Genomic DNA, 23,782 nt, shown 5'->3' on the forward strand with positions numbered 1-23,782 from the left:
TGTCTACAGCTACACTAGTGTATTCAAGGAAACCAGACATACCTTAAGTAGGGGTTTAAAAAATAAGTAGTATATTGTCTAAAATTTAATTTATCCTATCAAATATAGAAGTCAGACAAAGCTTTGTGCACGAATATGAAAACCTCATGCTATTAGTTGGAAGATATGACCATTTCTATTGTCATGTGTCTTTTAAAAATCATTTATATTTGTACGGTGTACACTATATTTGCAGATTATATATTTCCCTGTTGGTGGATATCCGTCAGCATTACAGGCTGTGTACTTGAGATTCTTTTTCTTGGTACATTTGATAAAAAAGGCACTGTACATGACATTGTAGGAAACTTCTCGTCATAAGCTAATAATTAATTGCTTCAATATTCACAGTATATGTTATTTATTTTTGCATAGCAGAGAACAAATGAAGTGTTTATTGGTTTATTTGGACACAAAGAAAGAGAGAGAGTTTACAACAAGATCGACAGTGAAGGATAAAGAGAGACGTCTTACATCGCTGTATGTCCACACTGGTCATAACCTTTTCAGAGTCATACTATTGATTACAGAATGTTACCACAATATTACTGTGGTATAATAAAATATAAATGGAGGAATACACTTCTCTACATCTACTTCTTTCAGAGTAAAACCCACAATATAACCATGTCATGGTATCAGAGTAAGAGAAAACGCTCTTTTCCTTTTACAGTACTGCTGCGTCGTAAATTAACACAAGAAAAAAATGCAATAAAATGGGAAATGCAATATGGATATTGCACAAATGTTTCCATTCAAGTTTTGAACTATTTTAGGCAAGCACTTTTCACACAAGCAAGCTCCTTCAATGTTCCGACTATTTCATACACCAATGTATGTACCTGAATAAGGTGCGAATATTGTTTGCAGCTACATTACAATGGCATTGCTAGTTTTTGAGCTCATGCTCAATTAAATTATACCTCAGATATTAGCAGAGAATTAACAGTTTCCTTCTGGGGTGATGATTTTGTTTTGTTATGTTGATCCAACTGCAAAGAAACAACACATTGTAGTTGAATGTAGTTATAGACAGTTGCAGCTTTTTGGTTATTAGTACTTCTTTACTGGTTTAGCATCAGGACCTACCACAACCTCTACAATGACAAATTGTGACCCAGATTCTTAAATTTTTCAATCATAACAAATGTTTTAATGAAAAATGGGTCACTTTGGATATTAAATAGAACAAAAAATGTAGCTGAACAAAGAGATGAAGACATTTCCTTCAAAATAAAAGCACATCATAGACTTTTTGCCACATATTTTGTTTCCAGGCACACAACTGTGACCCACTGAAAATGGTTTCGTGACCCACTTTTGGGTCCCGACCCACCAGTTGAGAACCAAGCATCTGGTGAGCCCTCAGAGGGATTATAAGATGAAAAACCATTTGAATTCTTCCTTATGTCTGTGGTCTCCCATGTTTTTAAAATGATTTAAGATTTGAAAATACTCTAGTATGTGACCAGCCTTACTTGATCACACTTGTCTCCCACAGCAGGAAGTTTTCTTGCAGTTTTCCCATCAGGCAATAGAGGGGTGAAAAATGGGATCATACAAGCCAGAAACATCAGCGTAAAGTCTAGAGCCATTATTCACAAACAGAAAATCTACCTGAATAAGCTTCATTGGTTAAAAACAAAACAGCTGGATTTTTCACCCAGATTTTACCCTAAATTTTTCCTGCTAGCTCCCTTGTATTTTCCCTCGACTATCCCGCCATTGTCTGACAGGCAAACTGCAGGAAATCTTCCTGCTGTGAGGGACAAGTGTGAACAAGCAGGTCAGAACATTTTCTGGGTAGGTTACCCTGAAGTCTAAATTGCATTTGTGCAAGTATGAATTAGGCTTAATAAAGATATTTAAGAGAATAGTTCAATTAATGCTACTTTGGTAAAGTAAGAGTGGGAAAAATCCCCAGAAATCATAGATTACATCATAAAAATAAATGTTATTTTTGTATTTACATTTACAGCCTGTAGTGTTGCTGATGTAATTATTTTTATTTAAAATTATTGATTATAATCTTAAATAATTATTGTATTTTCAGTACAGCACAGTGGGGGAGGGCATCATAATACTAAGAATTAAGTAACTATGTTTATACATTTGAAAAGGCAAGTAGACAAAAGTGTCTTTCTGAGTTTGACTGTAAATGACATGCTAGCGAATATTTCATCTGCAGTGACAGATTTTTTTCCGCTTCAGGGACAGTCAGCACAGTTGCACAAAACTTTGGTGTATCAATGTATTTTATGCATTGATTTTATTAAAAGGTGAACTAAAACAGATAATATGCATGTCCAACACCTAAAATGACCTGAGGCTAGCTATTAAGACTTTATTAAAATAAATCAGAGATTGTATCTATTGTCCTTAAGGAGTGCCATATCAAATGGGTGCCATAGCAACTGTTTGCATGCAACTTGTAAGCTGGAAAAGTTTTAAGTATATTTAGACCATTAAGTATGGTTCGGCCGTACTAATCCTCACCTGTCAAATGTTGCATCTTTAGTTTTTAACAGAGGCCTCAAATGTGACTATATAGACACACCTTTACTGAAATGTTCTGGCTTCCCTGTGAGCACCATATTCTAGTCTCTTTTTCGAAAACAAAAAGGCATTATGGGTCAGAGGGCTTTCAGATGTTAGTGGCTGGTCTTCCAGCGACCGATGGCCATCTTCAGGGTGTGGTTGGGGGTGAGCAGGGTGGTCAGTAAGGGGAGGTTGGTCATGGGGCTGGAGCGGTTCTTGGTGTTAATCCAGCTCTCGATGGCCTCTCTTTCATACGAGTATCCATCTGTTGAGAAATATCACACAAACAAATACATGCAAATCAGTTCACTCTGGCAGGCTCTGGCTTAGATGTTGTGTTATTTGATGTAAATGTGTGAAGACAAAATGGTCTGATCTTCACGTACCAGCAGCAATGACAGGCTCTCTCATCAGCTCCCTGGTGATTGGACACAGAAACTCATCAGGAATGCCTGAACACACTGAATCATTTTTCAGCTCCTCCACCTTCCTCAGAAGTTTGTTACGCAGGCCTACAGACTCTAAAAACACACACATATTCACAAAAACATACAGGAGAGTATTAGGAAATGATCCAGAAGAGAATACAAACTGATATCTACACAGCATGCTCTCAGTGAAGGAAAACATGCAACTCTCAGAGTAGATGTAGAGACAATGTCACACTGTAGCCCCAGTCCCACACCAAAAATAACTCCTTCTGCTCATCGCCTCTCCTCCTCCCCCACTCCTCTCTCAGTGAACTGACCAGGGGCAGCCATTTGTTGGACTAATCTCCATTTAGATTCTCAGCCCTAAATTGACTCAGTACTCATTACTTTCAAGTATTTTAAACCAAACAGTCTTTTTTCAGTCTCAGTCTGAGAAGTCTGTTAGTTCTCCCTGAATTGTTCTCTTGCAATGATGCTTCCTCATTATGCCGATGCATACAGCCTCCCAGAGTGGGTGGGGCTCATTCTCTTCCCTCATGACTTCTATAACAGTATTAAAGTTGAACACAGAGGGACTCAAGTGAAATATGTTTGTTCCACTGAGTGAAACATTAAAAAGTTGAAGGAAGCGTCATCCCATTAGTGTTAAGCCCTTAAAGCTTCATAGTTTCAGAACAAGGTGTTGGTACCATGCTAATTCTGTAAACAAACATTTTGACAGGAGAGGTTTATAGATGTGCTTTTTTTCCAGACTGAATTGAGACATCTCTGTAAATGGTTAACAAATTGGCAGTTGAAATAATAACAATGCCTTGATTTATAACACCCTTATGGACTATGCCAGCAAATAGCATTACCAGCGGCATTCTGCTCATCTTCAAGGTCTGATTTACAAAGTACAGTGTCTATAAAAGTCATTCTTCCCCTTGAATGTTTTATCCTTACATCAATTTGATAAATCAGTCATGGTCAATATAAATTGGCTTTTTTGACAAAAAAAAACCAAAACAAACAAAAAAAAAGAACAAAGTAATGACAATTAAACAAAAAAATGTAATGTGATTGTAGTATAGAGACACCTGTATCTGGAAGGTCCAGTCACTGCTTAAGCAGTATTTCTGGCTACCATTACTCCATGAAGAAAAAAGAACACCCCAAGCAACTCAGGAAAAAAAAGTTTATCAGTGTAACATTATGCTGTGGGGATGCTTCTCAGCAGTATACCCTGGAGGGCTTGTGAAGGTGGAGGGTAAAATGAATGAGGCAAAATATAGGATGATCTTATTTAGTCTGCAGGAGAACTATGGCTTGGGAGAAGATTTGTTTTTCAGAAAGACAATAACCCAAAGCATACAGAGAAAGCTACACTGAAATGGTTTAAAACAATGAGGTGAATGTTATGGAGTGGCCGAGTCAAATCCCAGACCTCAGTCCAATAGAGAATTTGTGGCTGGACTTGAAAGGACTGAACACGCCTGATTCCTGTGCAACGTGATAGAAACACTTTTTTGTAAAATCAATAAAAGGGTAAAACTTACCAGGGCACTGTGTATCACACTAACCATATTCAAGATTTATTTTGTTTTTTTTTGTACCTTTATTGATAATGGAGGGCAGTGGATAGGGGCAGAAACAGGGATGAGAGAGTGGGAAGAGACATATGGGAAAGGGCCACAGGCTGGATTTCAAACCCCAGCCATCCGCATACATGGGGCATGCTTTCAACCATGAGGCCATCTGCATCCAAAAACTTCTTTTTTTTAAAGATTATTTTTTGGGCTTTTTCCCCTTTAATCTGGAAGCACGGCTGGAGAGAGACAGGAAGTAAGGGGAGGAAAATGGGGGGAAGACATGCCCCAAACAGCGCTTAATTGATCATGCAACCAATGTGTCGAGGACTAGAACCTCTTTTTATGGGCACTTGCTTTACTAGCTGAGCCCAGCTCCAACACTTCTATAAAGCTTGGCAGCCTCATACATTTTGCTCTTGCTTTGTGTCTAAATATGTAGATGTGTCTTGTAATATCTAGCCTCCCAAAATCCTTAAAATGACTGACTATTTTTCTGTGTCAGCTATTAACCAGCCATTTAAGCAAACCCAAATAGCATATTTTAACATATGCTGGATTGGTTTTTACTAACTCTTAATACATTCAAGGTGAGGTTTACAGAATGATCCTTATATTTCTGCTCTCAGTGGAAAAAGTTTGGACATCCCTTAGAATATATTAAAGTCCTGCTTTTATATTTAAAATGTTGCATACTATACCTTTAAAGCCATTGAGAAGCGTAATTAAGTAGCTATAAAAAGACCAAAGGGACCAAGACAAATAAGGTAGTAGATATGCTCAGCTCCAGTGCTGACCTGAGCTGTACAGGCTAGCGCCTCTGTAGTGTTTAAACGGCAAAGCATGTCATAGGCTAAAATTCATTCATAAGCCTATGGAGGAGACATGCAAAAAACATCCTCTCTCCAAGGAGAAGATTCAATGTGGCTCTGTGTTCTTGTTTCAGTAAAGGAATATGGTCAAGGCCTGATTAAATGGATGCTTTTCTACAGCTAAATGCAAGCTAATTGCTACCGTGGGAGTAGCCCTTGTATACACCAGCTTACAGTACAACTCAGACCCACCCGTAACAATCACAAACTCATGCTGAAAAAGGTTGTCAGAACAATGAAAACATCTTTCCCATCATGAAAAGCTTTTAGTGCTATATTTCACTCTGTATTTAATAAAGAAATTTGGTCCAGTTCTGATACAACTGGCACTTTACTACAGCCACAACTTGGTCAATCGCTACACTGGAGGCAGCTATTGCTAATGGCTCACAGTAAGACTTAACCTTGCCTGTAGCGACCGCCTTACTCTCCTCAAGTGACGCTGATTGAGTTCAGCACAGACTTTACGGATTGGAGCAAGATGGATCTGCTTGATGACAATCTGCCAAATCCATCTCCTTAGTAAGGTTGTGTTAGGAGTGGGTTGGGGGGAGGAGTTAGGGAACAACTACTCTAGATCATCATTTCAAACTGTGGTGGAGTGTTACAGAGTTGTATCTGACCAAAACTATTTCAAAATAAGCCACAAAGTAAGTAAAGTTACAGACATCTCGTGCTAGCTCGGTGAGGGTGTGTGCCTTGTATACTACATGTGCCTATTGTGACACTATGGTGTATCCATGCTCAGACCCGGTTAGACTTGGAACAATGTGAGTGCTGGCCAGTGGAGGACTGCCGAGAGGGTACAGGTATGCCTCAGCGTGGTACAAGTAAAGCAGTCCTACTATGAGAGCACCATAAGAGATAAGAGGTATTGCTTTGTCCACAGGGGGCGCCAAAATCCACACAACTGAAAATTTCTTTAATGAGCTTTAAAAAGGAAACCAGTAAGCAAGCCAAAAAGCCAATCAAACCCAAACAACAACATACTGTACTCATCTTTCATCTTTCATCTGTATCATCTTTTGTTTCCTGATTTCAGAACTTCTCACATCCAAAGGAAAACATGACTGAGGGTGTGAGGGCGCGAGCTGAACATGCCCATTGACCGTCTAATTTGAGGCTTAGTATTAGGCAGTGCTTGAGTGCATTTAAGCCTGATTGCTGTTGTGTCAATAACACTGTCACACTGATTTTATCCACTTTTAAACACGGATGAGTTAACTATAGCCAAACACAAACACACTTTGTAGACTCTCTGCTTGTTTTTTGGCATGTTGTGTTTCATTTTGTTCTGCTGCCTCTTTAGACGGAACACAAACTCGACTGATTTCACTCCCATCTTTGAAAAGTATGCCTGCCTCTCTAGCTTTCATTGCTGCAGATAAAACATGTCTCAACTCAGAACAGTTCCCGGAGTTAGCTCTGAAAAAAAAAGGTGGCATTCAAGCTACGCTACTAAAAACAGAACAATGTGAACACAAGCTGTCACTGCGCTGAAGCTGTGTAAACTGAGGAGTGATTGACAGAGACTGTGGGACGGAAAATGACGGCACGGCAAAACAACAAACATTTGCTGACAACTACAAGACGAATGCCGGCCTTGCTGGTAGACTGACATCGACAACAGAGCACTCCTACTTTAGCCGTGTGGATAAAAAAGGAAGAAAAGTACTCCTGAGAAAGAGTGTTAACCGAAACGTCCAAAAAAGCAGTTAAAATAAGAAAGCCCACTGATATTAGGAGAAAATCCACTTTTTACTTTATGGCAAGTACTGTTTAGGGGATTGGATTATGTAACTAAAGAAGTGCTCCAGATTAAAGTCAGACCTGCTGAAACCTCAAAGCTTCCTACTTTTAAAGTCTAGCCTCATATTATGTAATGTTACTGGTAAAAAGCCATCAAAAATCATTCATTCCCTTACTATTACTTGAATTTAATGGGTTTCCTTGTTTTCATGAAAATAAGTAAGAAAATCCTAATCCAAGTACTTTATTTCTCATAATATACCGGATGTGTAACAACTATGACATCGGTTTTATATCCTTTTTTATTCTTTCATTTATAAATAAAAGTATTCTTGGATGTTTTACTCTTTAATTGATTTTATGAATCAATCACAGTCAATATAACTTGTCTTTTTTCGTCAAAACACACTACAACGTTTAACTGAAAACACATTTCTACAAAGTGATGTCAATTAAACAAAAATATGTAACAAAATAAGTGACTGCATTAATATTCACCCCCTTAAAAGTGACTGACTTAATTCAACAGCAGTCCAGTTAATTGGTGCTAATAGTCTCACAATTAGTGAAATGAGGATCACCTGAGTATAGTGAATGTGTCTCACGTGATTGTAGTATACAGACACCTGTATCTGGAAGGTCCAGTCACTGGTTAATCAGTATTCCTGGCTACCATTACTCCATGAAAACAGAAGAACATTTCAAGTAACTCAAAAAAAGGTTACTTACTGTAAAAGCATAAGTCAGGGGATGTATACAAAATCATTTCAAAGACAATGACGATCAGTTAAATCCATCAGCTAAATGGATGGAATAGTGCACATGTGTAAATCTGCCTGGATCAGGCCATCCTCACAGAGTGAATGTGAAAGAAGGAAACTAGTAAGAGAGGCCACCAAGACACTTCTGACTTCTCTGAAGGAGTTATAAGCCCCAGCAGCTGAGATGGGAGAGACTCTGCGTACAACTGTTGCCCAGGTTCTTCACCAGTCAAAGCTTTATGGGAGAGTGGCAAAGAGAAAGCCAGTATTGAAGAAAACTCAAATTAAATCTCTACAGGAAGTTGCCAAAAGGCATGTGGGAGATTCCATGGTCAAGAAGAAAATAGTTCTTTGGTCTGATGAAACCAAAATGGTGCTTTTTGGCTGTCACATAAGACAGACGCTATGTTTGCCGGACACCAAAAACTGCACATCACCACAAACACACCATCCTCACTGTGAAGCAGTGGTGGCAGCATCATGCTGTGGGGATGCTTCTCAGCAGCCAGTCCTGGAAGGCTTGTAAAGGTAGAGGGTAAAATAAATGAATGCAGCAAAATATAGGAAAATTCTGGAGGATAATCTTTTCAGTCTAATAGAGAAATGTGGTTTCGGGAGATTTATTTTCCAGCAAGACAATGACCCGAAGCATACAGCAAAGCTACACAGAAATGGTTTGAAGACAACAAAGAGAATGTTCTGGAGTGGATGAGTCAAGTGTCCAGATGTGCAAGCCTGATTGAGCCCTATCCACCCAGACTCACTGCTGTGACTGCAGCCAAAGGTGCATCTACTAACTGACTTTACTGACTTAAAGGGGCTGAATATTTATGCAGTCACTTATTTTATATTACTTATTAATTGCTTTTCAACTTGCAGCCATGAAAGTCTACAAAGGTAAGCATCCCTTTCACTTAGACCTTTAGAAATTTTCCAACATACAATAAAAGTGAAAAAGAAATCAAGTTTCTTATCCAGAGTCTCTAAGACTAACCACTCCTTCCATAAAGTCTTTGATTCAATTGCAGCTGATTCAGAACACTGCTGCTTGGAGCCTCACAAAGACCAAGAAAGTAGAGAGCATCACTCTAGGCCTGAGGTTTTTTAAACTGGCTACCGGTCTATCAAAGAAAATATTTCAAGATAGCACTTCTGTTTGTGTCTAAAACACTGAATGGTTTTGGGCCAAAATACATTAGTGACCTTTTGTTACAGTGTGAGCAATCCAGACTGGGCAGGTCATCTGGTGCAGGTGTGCTGTCTGTCCCTTGAGTCAAAACAAATCATGGAAAAGCAGTGTTTATGTTTTATATCTAAAATAAACACAGACAAAACTACGCTTCTGCTGCAGTATTACTTTCATCAACTATTTTTTTTTTTCACGTTTAAGACTAGACTAAAACTAGATAACAAGATTGTTGATGGCATGAAATCTGAAAAAAGTAGGTTTAGTTTTTGTCAAGGTGGCTAAGGGTGCTTTCACATTAGGCCCCGTTGATTTGAAAAGTGCCGCGGCGCGATTCCTCCCCCTCCCCGGCTTGCCTTCACACTAGCAACATCAATCTGTGCCCAGGCCTACTTGCGTATGTACTCAGTCTGAAACAGCAGGTGGCAGTATGCACATAGCTGGTTTACAACCCCACCAAGGAGGAGAGAGAAGAAGAAGCTACCATGGCAACCACTGGGGTCATGACCTGAGCAAAGATTGTTTTTGTCTTGACCTGGCTCACGCTGCGCAGATACAGCAGTTTTTGAGGTGACAGGAGACTTTTATTGCCTTTGCACCTCCTCTCACTGACTCTAACTTGTGTTCATCTGTAAGGTGTGTCACAACAGACCATTTATTGACTGGATTCTGATGATTTTCGCCCTTTATTGAGGAAAAATGCGAACAAACTGCTGCACTGTGGAAAGAAGTTTAGTTTTTTACACTGACATCACAAAGTTGATTCAACGCTTTGTCCTGTATCCGAGCATGGTTGCATTCACATCTCATCCGAACCGTGCCAGAGTCCACTTGAATCGTGCCTGAGACCACCTCCTCAAGTGGGCCTGGGCCGTGGCCTGGTGCATTCTCACTAACAAAATGAACTGGACTTTGGGCTCAAGTGCACTCAGATCCAGGACTGGGCCCCTAGTGTGAAAGCACCTTAAATGAGACAAAAAGTGAATTTTTGTCTGACACTCAAAATCCATGATATGAAAGAGCACAAGCTGTTAGGAATCTGTAGCTCATCTGGCTCCTCCAGTCACCATAGTTCGCGTTGTGCAGTTCTCTATGGAGTTTACTCCTCGGAAGTGGCACATTTCGGTTTGGGGCTACAATGTCACGTGTTTTGTTGCTCTGATTGGCCCACAAAGATGTGACGGACAGTACGTTCATCCAATCACCCAGTTTTTTCTTAAAGGCTCTGCCCTTTTCCAAATGCCATCTACGGAAGGTTTACCAGATGGATGTGTGAAACAAATTCATCTGGCGTGTCAGGTTAAGGCTGTGCTGAGTGCATAAACACAAGTATGTTTCACACCAGAATTTAGGCAGTTTTGTTAAAATTTTAGGATTTTTATGGACTGAAACTCAACTAAAAATGATTTTGTTGACTAAAAGTAGACTGAAACTTTAAAAATAACACTGTGCTGCTGTGACTCTTGGTACTATATATAAAGGCTGAAAGACGAAAAATGTGTGAAGTCCACTGATATTTATCAAAAATTAATTAGAGCAGTCTTTGTAAATTAACCTGATTTCTATTTGTTTAAATACTGAAGCTATTTCTGTAAACACTTCATGAAGTGAACGTATCAGACGCTACAACAGCTTATACAACAAAATAAATGTTGACAGCTGTAACGTGTGAATTTGTCACATTTAAAATAAAATGGAGGTTTAACTGAGGCTAAAGCTGAACTACACTGAGTAAGAAAACCTGGACACATTGATTTAATTGAAAATACCACCCGATTTAACAACAGTTTGCTAACAGATTTAACAGCCCAGAAGATCTTTATACAGATAAAGAGAAGTAAATCACACACTGAAATACAGAGAAACAACTGATGTAAAGCTTCGTAATTACAAAACTTTTATGTTAATTCAATTTCACATCCATCACTGATGAACTAGGCTGATGTGAGCTTTTAGGCTCTGCTATGTGGACTTGTAAACAGATCAATATAATATCAGGAAACTCAATTTATGACCACATATCAATGTCCACAGTCCACTGCATCTTTAGGAATCCATATGGATCTCTCTCAAGTCCAAATATCTCTATCTTAAGCAGATAGAGTCTGTCTGTCTCCTGTTTTCACCCACTCTTATAAGGCAGATAGCTGGGTTTTCCAGCCCAACTAAGCAGTGGTATGGTGGCTGAAAGGGACATCAGTGCAAACCCTCTATTGTTTGTGTAGCTCCACCCATTTGAGATGGCTAGGCAAGCTTGGCACCTCTACGGAAGGGTGCCAAAAAGTTCAACAGTACAGGTCCAAGTTTTGGTAATAGAAACACAAATAAACATCTACCATACTAAACCTAACCATTATGTTGAAACGACCTAAAAAAACACCTTAAATCAACTCTATGACTGACTCATAACTAGTACAAGGTGTACTCCACCTCCCACCCAATGACAGCTGGGATTGGCTCCAATCCCCCACAACCCCAAACAGGCCAATAGATAATGGATAGATGGATCTTAATAACTGTTATAATGTTATAACAATGAACTTTAACTTTAAGGCATGCTTTTTAAAACTCTTATAATATTTTACTCTAATTTTGCTGTTTAATGTAGTTTTGATGGTGTATTTTAATGATTTTTAAATGTTCTCTTTTAATGTCTTTCTCTTTCACTTTTTCTTGATGGTTTGATGCTTTCAATTGCCTTGAGCTCTAAATAATAGAAATAAAGTTTCCTTGCTTTGCCTTAAATATGGACAAAACAAAAAACAAGTATGTAATCTGCAGAAACGACTCCACACTTCCAACACTGTGAGACGTTTGAATTGGATTTCTGACTGAGGATGTAAAAATCAAATAAACCAACCAAAAAAAAGCCAGATTTTTTTCTGTAGAAGTCTCACACAAAAGCTATGTAGAAGTTTGATTGAGTTTACCTTATTTGAAGCCATCTTTTCTCTGTTTCTTCTTCCCAGTGCAGGCAATTAAAACTGATGCAATTTTATTTATTCAGGGTGAAGTCCTTCTAAAGGTTATCATGGTGCATTTTAAATTATAAGCATCTTTGAATATCTAAATTATCTTTCAAGGTTTAGCTAAATCAAAGGTCCTTTTTTCCTAATGATAAAAGCAGCAGATCTGAAGGTAAAAAAAAAAAAAAAGTTTTTCTACAGCTATAAGGCTTAGATGGATTCTCAAAACAATGTAGGTTTCCTGTTATTACTCATCAAAAACAGGTGATGCTTTGCTGAATCACTTGGGCTTACATTCCTGTGTTTAAACCAAAGGAAAGAATAAGGATCCCAAGAGGCTAAATAACAAGGGACTGAAGACATGGCACTCTGAGCAGCGTGTGATGTTCGTTTTCCTCACCTATGTGCAGCTCTGACGCCAGTGTTTCCTTGGTGAGACCGAGCAGCTCCGTCCCATCGATGTTGTTGGTCGTGAATTTCTCCACCAATCCCCCGAGGCCCTCCTCCACCAGCCACACTGACACGTCTTCCTCTGACCAATCCCCGACCAGCATCTTTGATCGCCCAGCAGCCGTTCTCCCTGGGAGAAAATGAGGAGGTCAGTCGGTGACGGCTTCAGCGACTTTTTGAAAAATTGCCACATATTCTCTGTTTTGGCATCATGCTGTGTTATTATCGATCAGGGGGCTGAGGCTGGCACAGCTTGTGTACCAACATAAATAAATGTCTGGAGGTTTCATTGATGTTTTCATTGATGTAAGATGAAACTTAAAGGTGAAAAAGAGCTTGTACATTGCAGCCAGAAATGCTAGTCTAAACATCGACTTGGCCCCTGATGCTTCACATGTAATCATTCCTAATTTGCACACCTTTTGCACACTTTATGCACTTTTACTGGTTTTACTGATACTACATGCTAAACAGGTGTATTTTCTCCCTACCTTCACTGGCTGTCAGAGCAGACCTCTCTAAAACACAAAAAAACAAGAAAAAGACACTGTAAACACGTGGATACATTTCAATTTGTGAAGCAACACTTGAGACTGAAGGGTTAAAGAAAAGGGAGCACTCATGTTCACAACACCTGTGTCCTTCACAGCAAGATCACACTAGTTTAACACGTGAGACTGCACGAAATGATGAAATAAAAGCTTCAAGTACTGAGGTGCAACTTTTCAAACAAGACTGAAAAGGATTTCACAAAAGATGGCTTTAATCTACCTTAGAAAAGTCACACACAACAGAACTACATACAGGGCTCTCAGAGCTGGCAAACAGAGCGCCATCTGGGAACCATGACTGGAGCAATAAAACAGTCTTGTTTGCTGCTGTTGAGGGTATATTTGCATTATATATAAGCATCTCTCTTGCTTTCTTTTAATGTCAAATATTGAAAACTAATATTTAAAAGGAACTAACCATGAACAGATTTCCCATCTTTCCAGTGGTGCAGGAGAGCAGGAAGAGAGGAAAACAGATAACAAGATAAATCAAATGTAGTCTATCATGAAAATATAGATTTTACTCTATTAAAGTAATGAATGAGATCCCCACTTTGGCCTCTGCATCCGTCCTCCAGCCTCCAGATGTTTACAGTCTTATCCATGGATCCTGTAGCAATGAGAGGTGCAGTCGGAGAGAAGGAACATGCCGTCACGTACCTGCAGAAGACAGCAATAACATGACACAAAAAGATTTTTAAGATAACATTAAAGAGATTTATCACTTAAAGGTCTGGTTCTTTTACCAAATAAAAAGACAAACAAAGAGGGAGAAGAATCTAGACCTGGGCAATAAATTACATACAGCAAACTACAGCTGTTGTTTGAGATGAACTCAAACATAAAAGACAAAAAAGGGGACAAAAGCTGAATTTGAGTAAACACAAGACACTTTTGCCTAGGGGCTGACTGATTATCAGTGCTGATATCCTGCATTTAGCTGGTTACCTCCATCCATCCATTTTCTACACTGCTTATCCAATTTGGGGTCATTGGGGCTGGAGCCTATCCCAGCTGCCATTGGGCGAGAGGTGGGGTACATTTGTATGCATTTCTGGAGCAAAGCAGCCCTGGGCAGCTGGAGATGAGGGATCACAAAATCATGGGAGGACCACAGGGTCACACAGGAGTAGTATGTGAACTGCTGACTGCTTTACCTTAACAAAGTTGATTCACTGTTGAATTCAATATCATTCTGTGATTTTTTTTTTTTTTTTTTACTTCTACCAAGGATGAGCACATTAGAAAGTTTAAAGGTTTATGTTTTCTAGGAAGGATGTGTAATTTCATAGAAAACCCTATGGTTAACTCAAAGTTAACTTTTCTTCACCCACGGTGTTTTAATGCCTCTGTGACCTGATGATGATGATTTGTGGCTTTTGCCTCAAGATGGTACATCTGTGAAGTTGATTGGATGCTTTGCACATTCTTCCTTCTGTTTGGGTTGATCTGCTCTTGGAGCAGTGTGTTTTGGCATCAGCTTCCACCAAAAATACACCTGGCATGTACAGTGCCTTTAAAAACTATTCACCCCCTTGGATGTTTGACCCTTTTTCTGATTTTCTAAATCAACCATGGTCAATATAATTTGGTGTTTTTGACCAAGAAAGGGTGCAAGCTCTTATCACTAACCATGCCAACATGAAGACATTCTTTATCTTACCTACCTTAACATACAGTCATCACAACCAAAACAGCATTAACACTTTCAAGTGAGCCAGGCTCTGTAAATGCAGGCTCCAGGTGACAATGCTGATACTACCTACCCTAGCACATAGCTCATAATTACCACCACCCAACTATAAGGGACCCAGCCTGATGATATTAGGCTTGTATGAAGTTAAAAAAAGGGCCTTGTTGCTCAGTACCAGGCCTGAATCGGTGGCAGTGACAGACAGGATTTCCATATCAAAGGATGTTCAAAATTCATACTTAAAATCCAATTATCAGTCCATTTAAACCAGTCAAGGCACCTTAATGAGGAAGATCTTCTGAAAAGTTAGGCTGGGTTGCTCAGAAATGGAGATCCATAGTAGGGATTTTGATCCAAACACAACCCCTTAAACCTCCTACAGGAATTCAATGAAAGGGGAGTTATTCTAACACTGTTATATTAACAAAGGAGTTTCCTGAAAGCATTCTGACAAGTGTTGTGATTTCCTTTTTTTCCCATGCACTATCCACTTTCTCCCAACTTGCCTCATCTTTTTCCACTTCAGTTAGTGATTTTTCAAAATGACTTTCATTCGCCCTGCTGAAAGGAAGCAAGATTTCTGCCTTTCAATCACAGGTGGCTTGATGGATTTAAATAGCGTCAAAGTGTGATCATTCAGCTGTGGTTTATATGTGTGTTTTTGCAAGCACAAAGAGGGACATAATGACAGAAGACCTACAGCTCTCTTAAAATGCTTGTAGTCATATTTTGCGACCACATAGGGTCAGAGTTTGTATAATGAATCAGTGGAGTCTATGGTTTTACCATAAGGAAAATCTTTACTTTAATGATATCTGCTGCAACTCTCTCACCGAACTGATCAGTCTGTCGTATCCACACCTAATAGAGCTGGTCTTAAACATCCCATTGTGATGCCTCTTCTGATATGTCCATGCACCTGTATGTTTACATTCTTCTTTATGTATATGTATTAAAAAGTAATAATTTATGATATTGTCATAATCGAGTCTTTACCTCTCATGCTGGTTCAGCATGTAAAGCAGAACTGCATTGTTCTGAAAAACAGAGTTTATATATCAGGTAAGAACAAGAATAAAGCAGCATGCAAAAAAAGGTGACTGTGTTATTGATCATAAGGAACATAAATATTGGAAGAAGGACTTACAGCATCGTAGACTGTGACAGTTTTGTCCACAGAGCTGAAAACAAAAACACACAAAAATCTTAAAAAAGCAGAATTTAAAAAAAGACATAATAAGGTGAAGAATTTTCAGATCATGGTTCACTCATTGAGAATCAAGCAATCCATGTCTCCCTCTAGTGGCTTCATTTCAGTACTGCATTCTTTTAGTTCAGCAGACAAATTATAACTCCATGCCAAGGTTATTATAAACAATGAAAACAAATTAAATAATTAAAACTAAAATGTAAAACTCACAAACTAAGTCTCACAAAAACAAACAATAACTAACTAAAACTTCAGTCTGTGATTACAAAAATAACTAAAATAAAAATAAATCTAGAAACAAAATCTTCTTAGTTTAGGTCTTTGACACAAGCAGACTGACTAGCATGTACAACCAAGCCAAGAGAGTGTAAAATTGCCTGATTTGGTTGCAGAAGACTTCAGACTATGGCAATTTTAGGTTTTTGCAATTTCGCCTCTGACAGATATCCCAAACTGCTAAAAAAAATAAAAAATAAAAAAACAACAACAACAAAAAACCTAACTCTAACACTAAAACTAATAATTACTCAACTAATTATTTTTTTTGCTAAATAAAAACTAAACTAATAAACCAGCTGTAAAAATTGAGTAAAATTTAACTGAAATTAAAAAATAAATGAATAACATAATTAAATAAAACACAAAAGAAAAATCCAAAATATGCTCAGTGCAAATGCTTATTTTTTTTTAAATCTGTATTTAATCCTCAGAAAACATAATTATGATCCCTGATCTGTTCATAAACAAGAGATTGAGATCAAATTGATAAAGAATTCAGCATGCTTATAGCAGCCTATAAAGGTGTCTACAAGAAACCATAAGTGTTTTGTTAAATAAACAACAGATATTTTTCTTTCATTCAAGGTAGCTATTTTTTGTAAAACTCATTTAGAGAGTTGTGTTTTCATTATACTACTTTTATACTTCACCAGTACAAACCGAAATGATGGATAACCTACAAGTATGAAACTTATTTTTAGACAACCCATAAAAATTGAATTAGCAGATGGAAATGTTTAGCTATTTCAAAGATGTTTAAAAGAAAAAAGCTAAATGATCATACAACCATATACACACTGAAACTGAAGGCCAAAAACAAGATTTGGTTTCTATATGAAAGACAAGTGGGGAGAAGTATGAACCTACCTAAACTCATCCCTCCTCCATGGATCAGTAAGAGTTAATTATTTGGCTCTCTTATTCATATGAACCTAAAGTAAGTATTTTCATTCAATGTTCATTTCTCTAATATAATGGTTAAAACTAATATTTTTCTTAAAACAACATATACATTACTTACAAAAATATTTTCTTTATCAGGATAAACTTATTTTTGACTTTTCCAATGTAAACCTTGATCAAAAAATGTAAAATTTATTACAGATATATACAATGTTACAACATTACAATGTCATTTAAAATATATAATCATATATCATCATATACATACATAATCCCTGCTTTGTTTATCAGTGATGAAAACATAAATGTACTATTTTAAAAATCTTTCTTTCTGTCTTTCTTCCGTATATGTTTTATCATATTATCTCTTATAATTGTATATGTCTTATAAATTTGTATATTTACAATGAGACAAGACCTTTAAGTTTACATTGCTTTAGAAGAGAAAAACACAGAAGGTCAACATTTGAAAAACATTTTTAAATATGCACAGTATCAAAAAATATAATAATTTGCTTTCTCTTCTGTTTTTAAGATCTTACCCAGACACCAGCAGCTGTCCATCAGAGGAGTACGCACAGGAGAGGACTGGAGCTGTCTGACCGGTAAGTGTATGAAGAAGCTGCATCTTATAACCTACAAGAGAAAGAAAACTGTATTTATAAATGCTTGCTTTTAAATGAAGACTGGACTTTTAACTTTTGTTGAATAGAAATTTAAAGATAAAGAAATTAAATCAAGGGGTGGTGTGGGGTCTTGACCTTTCGGTTCAAAGATTGTACGGAGAACTTGCATATAACATCCACAAGGGTCAAATTTGGCTTTGTAACTCATCTCATTCATTTAACTGCTGTTCACTACATGAAAGCTTTTTTCAACACAGAACAGTGCACCACTGATGACATGTTAAAAGAATGACACTGAGGATGATGCTAGATTAAACTTAAAACATCATTAAGATGTTCCAGCCTATGGAGGCAGAAAAACATGCCACTCTACCTCCAGAGCTGAATTTGTTAATGGCCCAGATCTTCAGCTGACTGTCCTGTCCACAGGACGCCAGACGAAACTGCACGACATGGCCACCTTTAAGACAAAATCAAAGAGACAGAATATTGTGTGATATGTGATAAACCAGATGTTGGTTTCTCTTTCACAGACATAAATCAGGCAACATGCTCTGCGGTTCCTATCACATTTATATATTCACGTACTTCATTTTGTACCTGAGCTCATGCCTCTGTGTGTTTTTGTGGTCTATCTAAATCTAGCTGCAATCCTAATTTCCAATCAGGGCAAAATTTAAGTTTCAATAATGTTAGATTATGTACTATTACAAGGTGAAAAACATTTCGTGGAAAAACCAAACTAATGAATTAGTGAGCTAACTAAGTCTATATGGTGAAACACCAAACCCCAGACATGAACTTTCAACAGGCAAGGACAGGAGCCTATCCCAGCTGTCATTGGGCAAGAGGCTGGGTACACCCTGGACTGATCGCCAGTCAAGAACAGGGCTGATGTATAGAAACAAACAAGCAGCCATGTTCACATTCAGGCCTAGGGTTAATTCAGAGTGGCCAATTAGCTTAACAAGTACAGAGCATTCAGAAAGTATTCAGACCCCCTTAACTTTTGTTAATTGTATGTTGCAGTCCTGATGCTACAATAAAAAAAAGGTAATAAAATACTTTTTTTTGCCAATTAGTAAAAAATAAAAAACTGAAACATCACATCATACAAGTATTCAGAACCTTTGCCAAACATTTGAAATTTAGCTCAGGTTCCTCTCATTTCTCTGGATCTTGGCTGAGATTTTTCTACACCTTGACTGGAGTAAACCTCTGGTAAATTACACTGATAAGACATGATTTGGAAAGACACACACCTCTCTGTAGAAGGCCTCATGGCTGACAATGCATTTCAGGGTAAAACCATGAGGTCAAAGGAACTGCCTGCAGAGCTTATTACAATAAACTTCCCAATTCCAAATCAAATAAAGAAATGCTCCTGAAAGATGGCTGTTATAACTTTCAGACTAAGTTATTTGTATTAGCCAAAATGTAAGATTTATGGGTGCGCCGGTAGTGGTTAAGGCGTGCGCCATGTACGCGACCCGGGTTCAAATCCGGCCCGTGGCACCATTTCCTGCATGTCTCTCCCCGCTCTCTTCCCTGTTTCTGACTCTATCCACTGTCTAATTGAATAAAGGCAAAAAGGCCAAAAATAAATCTTTAACAAAAAAAAAGTAAGATTTATGTGTCGTTTATTTACTGTTTCTGTTATTTCTATGTTTTTAATCTGTATATTAGGAAAATCCTGCTATTTTGCATATCACTGTCTATTTTTTAATCAAATAAGAGCAATTCAAGCCTATAATTTTAATATAAGAGATTAATGAGGAAAAACATGAACTTATAATTGCTGAATTCTAGTTTTTATCTTCTATCTTTATCTCTTCTGCCAGAAACACCAGGCTAAATCATGTTCTCACCACTGAGGATGTGGGGAGCGAAGGTGCAGCAGGTGACCCCCAGGTCATGTGCGTTTTTCTCTACATGGAGCTGTCTCATGTCCAGGTCCCAAAGACGGAGGTCTCCGTAGGTGGAGCCCGTCATGAACACCTGACTGCAAGGGCTGAAGGAGCAGGCTACCAGCGTTGTGTCATTTACCGCTCCGGTCCTTCACAAACAAAAACAATTGCATCAATAGGTATTTCTCTCAACCTAATCTGGATTGTTGAAGCTCAATAATACATTGAACCATATAGCACAAATATTACGGTGTGTGAAGATTTGTGTTTGGGATATTAAAAACCTAAAAGTCATATAAAAAGTAAAAACATTTATATAAAGTAGGATATATCCTCACCTTTGTAATTGTTTGGAGGGGAAATCCCACAGCGCTAGTGTGCCATCAGACGCACCAGAGACCAAGCGTGCAGAGTCAGGGGAGAGTGCACAGATCCTCACAGGACTGCGACCAGGATGCTCCAGAATGGCTTCAATCTCACCAGAGACCGTGGACCAAACCATTATGGTAGCATCAGTGGAACAGGAGGCGAGGAACTGCCCACAGGTGCTGAAGCAACAGCAGTGGACGCTGTAGCCATGCCCTGACAGCGGCGAAAAGGGCATCTCTGAAAAGTCCCGTGTGTTGTAAACCCGTAGCGTTTTATCTCCTGAACATGTGGCGAGCAGGCTGCCGGAGAAGGCACACCAGTTGACATCATCCCGATGGTCTTGCAAAGTGCAAATCAGAGTTGTCATTTGGACAGCTGGTCCTGGAGTTCACAAAATATGAGAGAGAAAAAAATCAAATGGAAAAAGGGGGATTCATTTACATCTGAATCCAAGGATTACAGGCAGCTGCTGAAAGACTCTCTTTCAGTGGATTTTTATCTTCATCATTAAAAGTTCAATAATTTGTTTTGAGTGCTGACATTTTTTGCTACAGTGCTCTTTTAATGTTTGCATGATAGCCTGCAGGGATTTTAGGTTGAGCACACTGGCATTGTGTTTGTAAAGGTTCATAAAGGCACGGCACTGCATAGAATTATGAAGTCCTAAGAAAAAATATGTGAGGATATAAAAATTCTGAAAGCTTTAGCAGCAGGGTTAATATTAACGTAAAGGCCTTAGGTGTAGTGGTTTACAACTTATGTAGCCTTAGGACCAAGCGCCATTTCCTGAATCAGAAAAAAAGTCCCAGATAAGAGTGTTAAAAAATAGACATGACAAGTGCCAAAAAAGTAGGGATACACAGATTTATTGGTTTAACATCAGTAACGGCTGATATCAGCCCTTTATTCTAATATCAGTACCTTCAATTTATGTGACACAAACAGATATCAGTTATCAATCTGTTGTGTCAAACCAATTTGAAGCCTGCATCTTGTTTATCTATCTGCTGAATCAAATAAGGGATTCTGCAGGGAAGAAAGAAACTACCTGTTGGTCAAACTCTGATCTGATTTCATGGTCAAATGTGAGTGAAAGAATAGAAGAGTTATACTGAAGAAAGTATTTAAAAAACATTGGTACCAGCACTGGCTACATTTTTATCTTAAACATCAGTATTGGCCTTTATTTTCATATTTTGATCAGTGCATCTCTACAAAACACATCCTGTGTAAGATTTGTAGATTGACAGAATTCCTTTAAGCCAATTTGCCAAACATTTGTGTCTTCCAGTTTCTTTGATTTGAGAATATGCTTTTTTCTACCCTTTTTCTGCAGTTAGATCAAGTCATTACCTTGGGCTGCATGATTTTTATTACAGTCTGTGAACTGAATGGTTATTCAATTTCTTCTTTTAAAGGTGAAAACGTAATTTAAAATGTAAACCACATTTCTTTTTATATAGGGGGATGTCCGGTGTTTTACACAGCTGTAGTGCAATCTAGTAACTGATAATTTAAGTTACATCTATCAGCCCTTTAAGATATACAATATAGATAGTGATTAAGAATATCAACAGGTTTCAGGCTCATTCATGCAGCTCTGTTTTAAAGATAAGTGACATTTAAAATGCTGATATTGTAATAACACAGTTAACAATAGTTCTGTTGGTCCAATACTTCAAAAACACGCATAATTTAAGAGCGAAGAAGGGAATAAAAAAGAAAACCTGCATTTTAGTTGAATTTGAAAATGGACTGCTACATGATTTAACAAACAGGTCAGATAAACGGGTCAGACAAACATTAAATCCTCAGGGAAACTTACTGTGTCTGTAGATACTGTCGCTAAGTCTCGAGCTAACGATGTAGAAGAAGCGAGAAACAACTTTCCCCTTTTTGTTATGATACTAGATATTATAATGTCGGTTCAATTTACCACAAACCGCCAAAACAAGAACCCTTACACTGTTAATTAAACAAATCAAACCAGTTATGTTATCTACCTCTCACTGTAGGAGTGTACTCTTCCTTTCTGTTTCAGTCGTGTCCGTTCAGTTTAATGTTGTTTACTTCCGCATCGACCGGCTGACCCTGACGTAACACGTATTACGTCACCTCCTCTGAAGACCGTAGCTGAAGATATGAATGGCTCTTCAGTCCTTTGAATAGAGCATCTGATTTTAACGATATTTAGAGTGAATGAAGTCTGCTTTTTAAAAGTCAGTTTGCAGCAGTAATCGATTAGTATCAGTAATATTACATCATCAAATTCCTTACATAAACTGATGTTTATTTAATGCTGGGGTTACTACAGTTGTGCATGTTGGGAGTTTAAAACAGGTGTAGTTTTTGTCCCCTGATTATTCTCCACATTTGGCACTGTGGCATGTATTTTAATCTGTCATCACATGTAGCCTTTTCATATGGTAAAAAAAGAAGCACATGCAGTCTACTTTAGCCTGTTGTTTCTGCTCTGTAAGGACACCAGATAGAGACACGTCACTTTTGTTACTTATATTTAAATGCACTGAAAAATAGACAACTTCCTCTGTAACTGACCTTTTACTTATTATTATGAAATCTGTTTAGTTGGCTTTGGTTTAAATCTTGTGCAATCTGGAGAAGTAAAACTTAAGTGATCAATCCTGTATTTATAACACTGATCAAGAATGTCTCCCCTTATTTGTTTCACCTTGAACTTTGCAGACATTATTATTATTTTTTTTTTTTACTGCTTTCATCATCAACAGTTTAAGATCTTTACATTTTTGTTAGACTTGTGTACCTCAAAATGACATGGAAACCCAATTTCAATACACTGATTATAGTTGTACATATGGCTGTCACAAGTCTTTATCAATTAAAAGATTTTTTCTGACAAGTATATTACAATAGTAATTGGAACATATTTCTAAATGAAGATATTAACATGCACATTTACAGGATATTGAGAAAGATTTTATATCTTTACAGACCATTTTAATGACAGATATGTTTGATTTTAACATCTGTCACTACTTTGATAATAAGTCAATTGATAAATGTACTACAAAGTTTTCAATTGTTGACCAACATATCTACAAGAGACATGGTCTGCATACTTAAACTGAATTAATGAATTAAGAGCAGAAGACTTTTAAAATATATTTTGACATTTTCTCCATCTGCTTGAAGTTTTATGCCTAGAAATAATTTAATTCCTTATTTCCTCACTTGTAAACACAGCCTTTTTCACACATATACCTTAAGGTAACGCCCCCCCAAAAATAAAACTTACAAAGGGTATAGCAGGGAAACATCTTGGTAAAGTCTAGATGGAAATTTTGGCTGTTTGTGTTCACACGTGCAGCTTACCCAGGAAAAGTTCTGGAAATTTTCAGGGTCCCTATTCATAAAAATCCTTTTAGCTGGAGCTTCAGCTAAAAAAAAAATCCTAGTGTCCCAGCCTATAATGATGTTGAAACATTCACAGCGCAACTCTGAGCACAGAGAGGGCAGAAACATTCAGCATTGTTGACTCTGTTGCTCGGTAGGACACATTACTCACATCAGAGATGTGATTGGTTTACTATAAAAGTCAACAACCTAAAAGTTAACTTTAAAATGCATGTTCCTACACAGTAAGATGTAGATGTTTCACTTTGTATGAGATGTAGCTATAATATATGGAAGTTTACTTTTTGA

At 37.8% G+C, this 23,782-nt stretch overlaps 1 protein-coding gene across 3 annotated transcripts; it reads right to left on the minus strand.

Annotated features, from left to right (window-relative positions):
- Positions 1-76: 76 nt before the first annotated feature.
- Positions 77-22,184, minus strand: wdsub1 (WD repeat, sterile alpha motif and U-box domain containing 1). 3 transcript variants are annotated; one of them, XM_041785167.1, is made up of 13 exons: positions 22,102-22,184; positions 20,068-20,479; positions 19,691-19,878; positions 18,196-18,282; positions 17,739-17,832; positions 15,952-15,985; positions 15,801-15,841; positions 13,665-13,771; positions 13,530-13,547; positions 13,052-13,078; positions 12,511-12,690; positions 2,964-3,098; positions 83-2,842 (listed from the first exon to the last, which is right to left on the minus strand). In XM_041785167.1, the coding sequence occupies exons 2-13, from the start codon at positions 20,463-20,465 to the stop codon at positions 2,691-2,693; spliced, it is 1,461 nt and encodes a 486-aa protein (XP_041641101.1). In that variant the 5' UTR covers positions 20,466-20,479; positions 22,102-22,184; the 3' UTR covers positions 83-2,690. The 3 variants fall into 3 exon arrangements, with proteins under 3 accessions (XP_041641107.1, XP_041641101.1, XP_041641092.1); XM_041785158.1 differs by having other exon boundaries at positions 84-2,842; positions 21,924-22,161; XM_041785173.1 differs by lacking the exon at positions 13,052-13,078 and having other exon boundaries at positions 77-2,842; positions 21,924-22,161.
- Between the last annotated feature and the right edge of the window lie 1,598 nt (positions 22,185-23,782).

Source organism: Cheilinus undulatus, linkage group 1 (assembly GCF_018320785.1).
Source record: "Cheilinus undulatus linkage group 1, ASM1832078v1, whole genome shotgun sequence".
Taxonomy (NCBI): Eukaryota; Metazoa; Chordata; class Actinopteri; order Labriformes; family Labridae; genus Cheilinus; species Cheilinus undulatus.

What these genes read in the sequence shown, in the direction of transcription:
- wdsub1 (XM_041785167.1), bottom strand. Translation starts at nt 20,465, where the DNA reads ATGACAACTCTGATTTGCACTTTGCAAGACCATCGGGATGATGTCAAC. An exon ending in CGCTCCCCACATCCTCAGTG is followed by an intron (nt 18,283 to 19,690) that starts GTGAGAACATGA and finishes TTTGTCTTAAAG; the next exon opens with GTGGCCATGTCGTGCAGTTT. An exon ending in ATGCTGAACCAGCATGAGAG is followed by an intron (nt 13,772 to 15,800) that starts GTAAAGACTCGA and finishes TGTCTTCTGCAG; the next exon opens with GTACGTGACGGCATGTTCCT.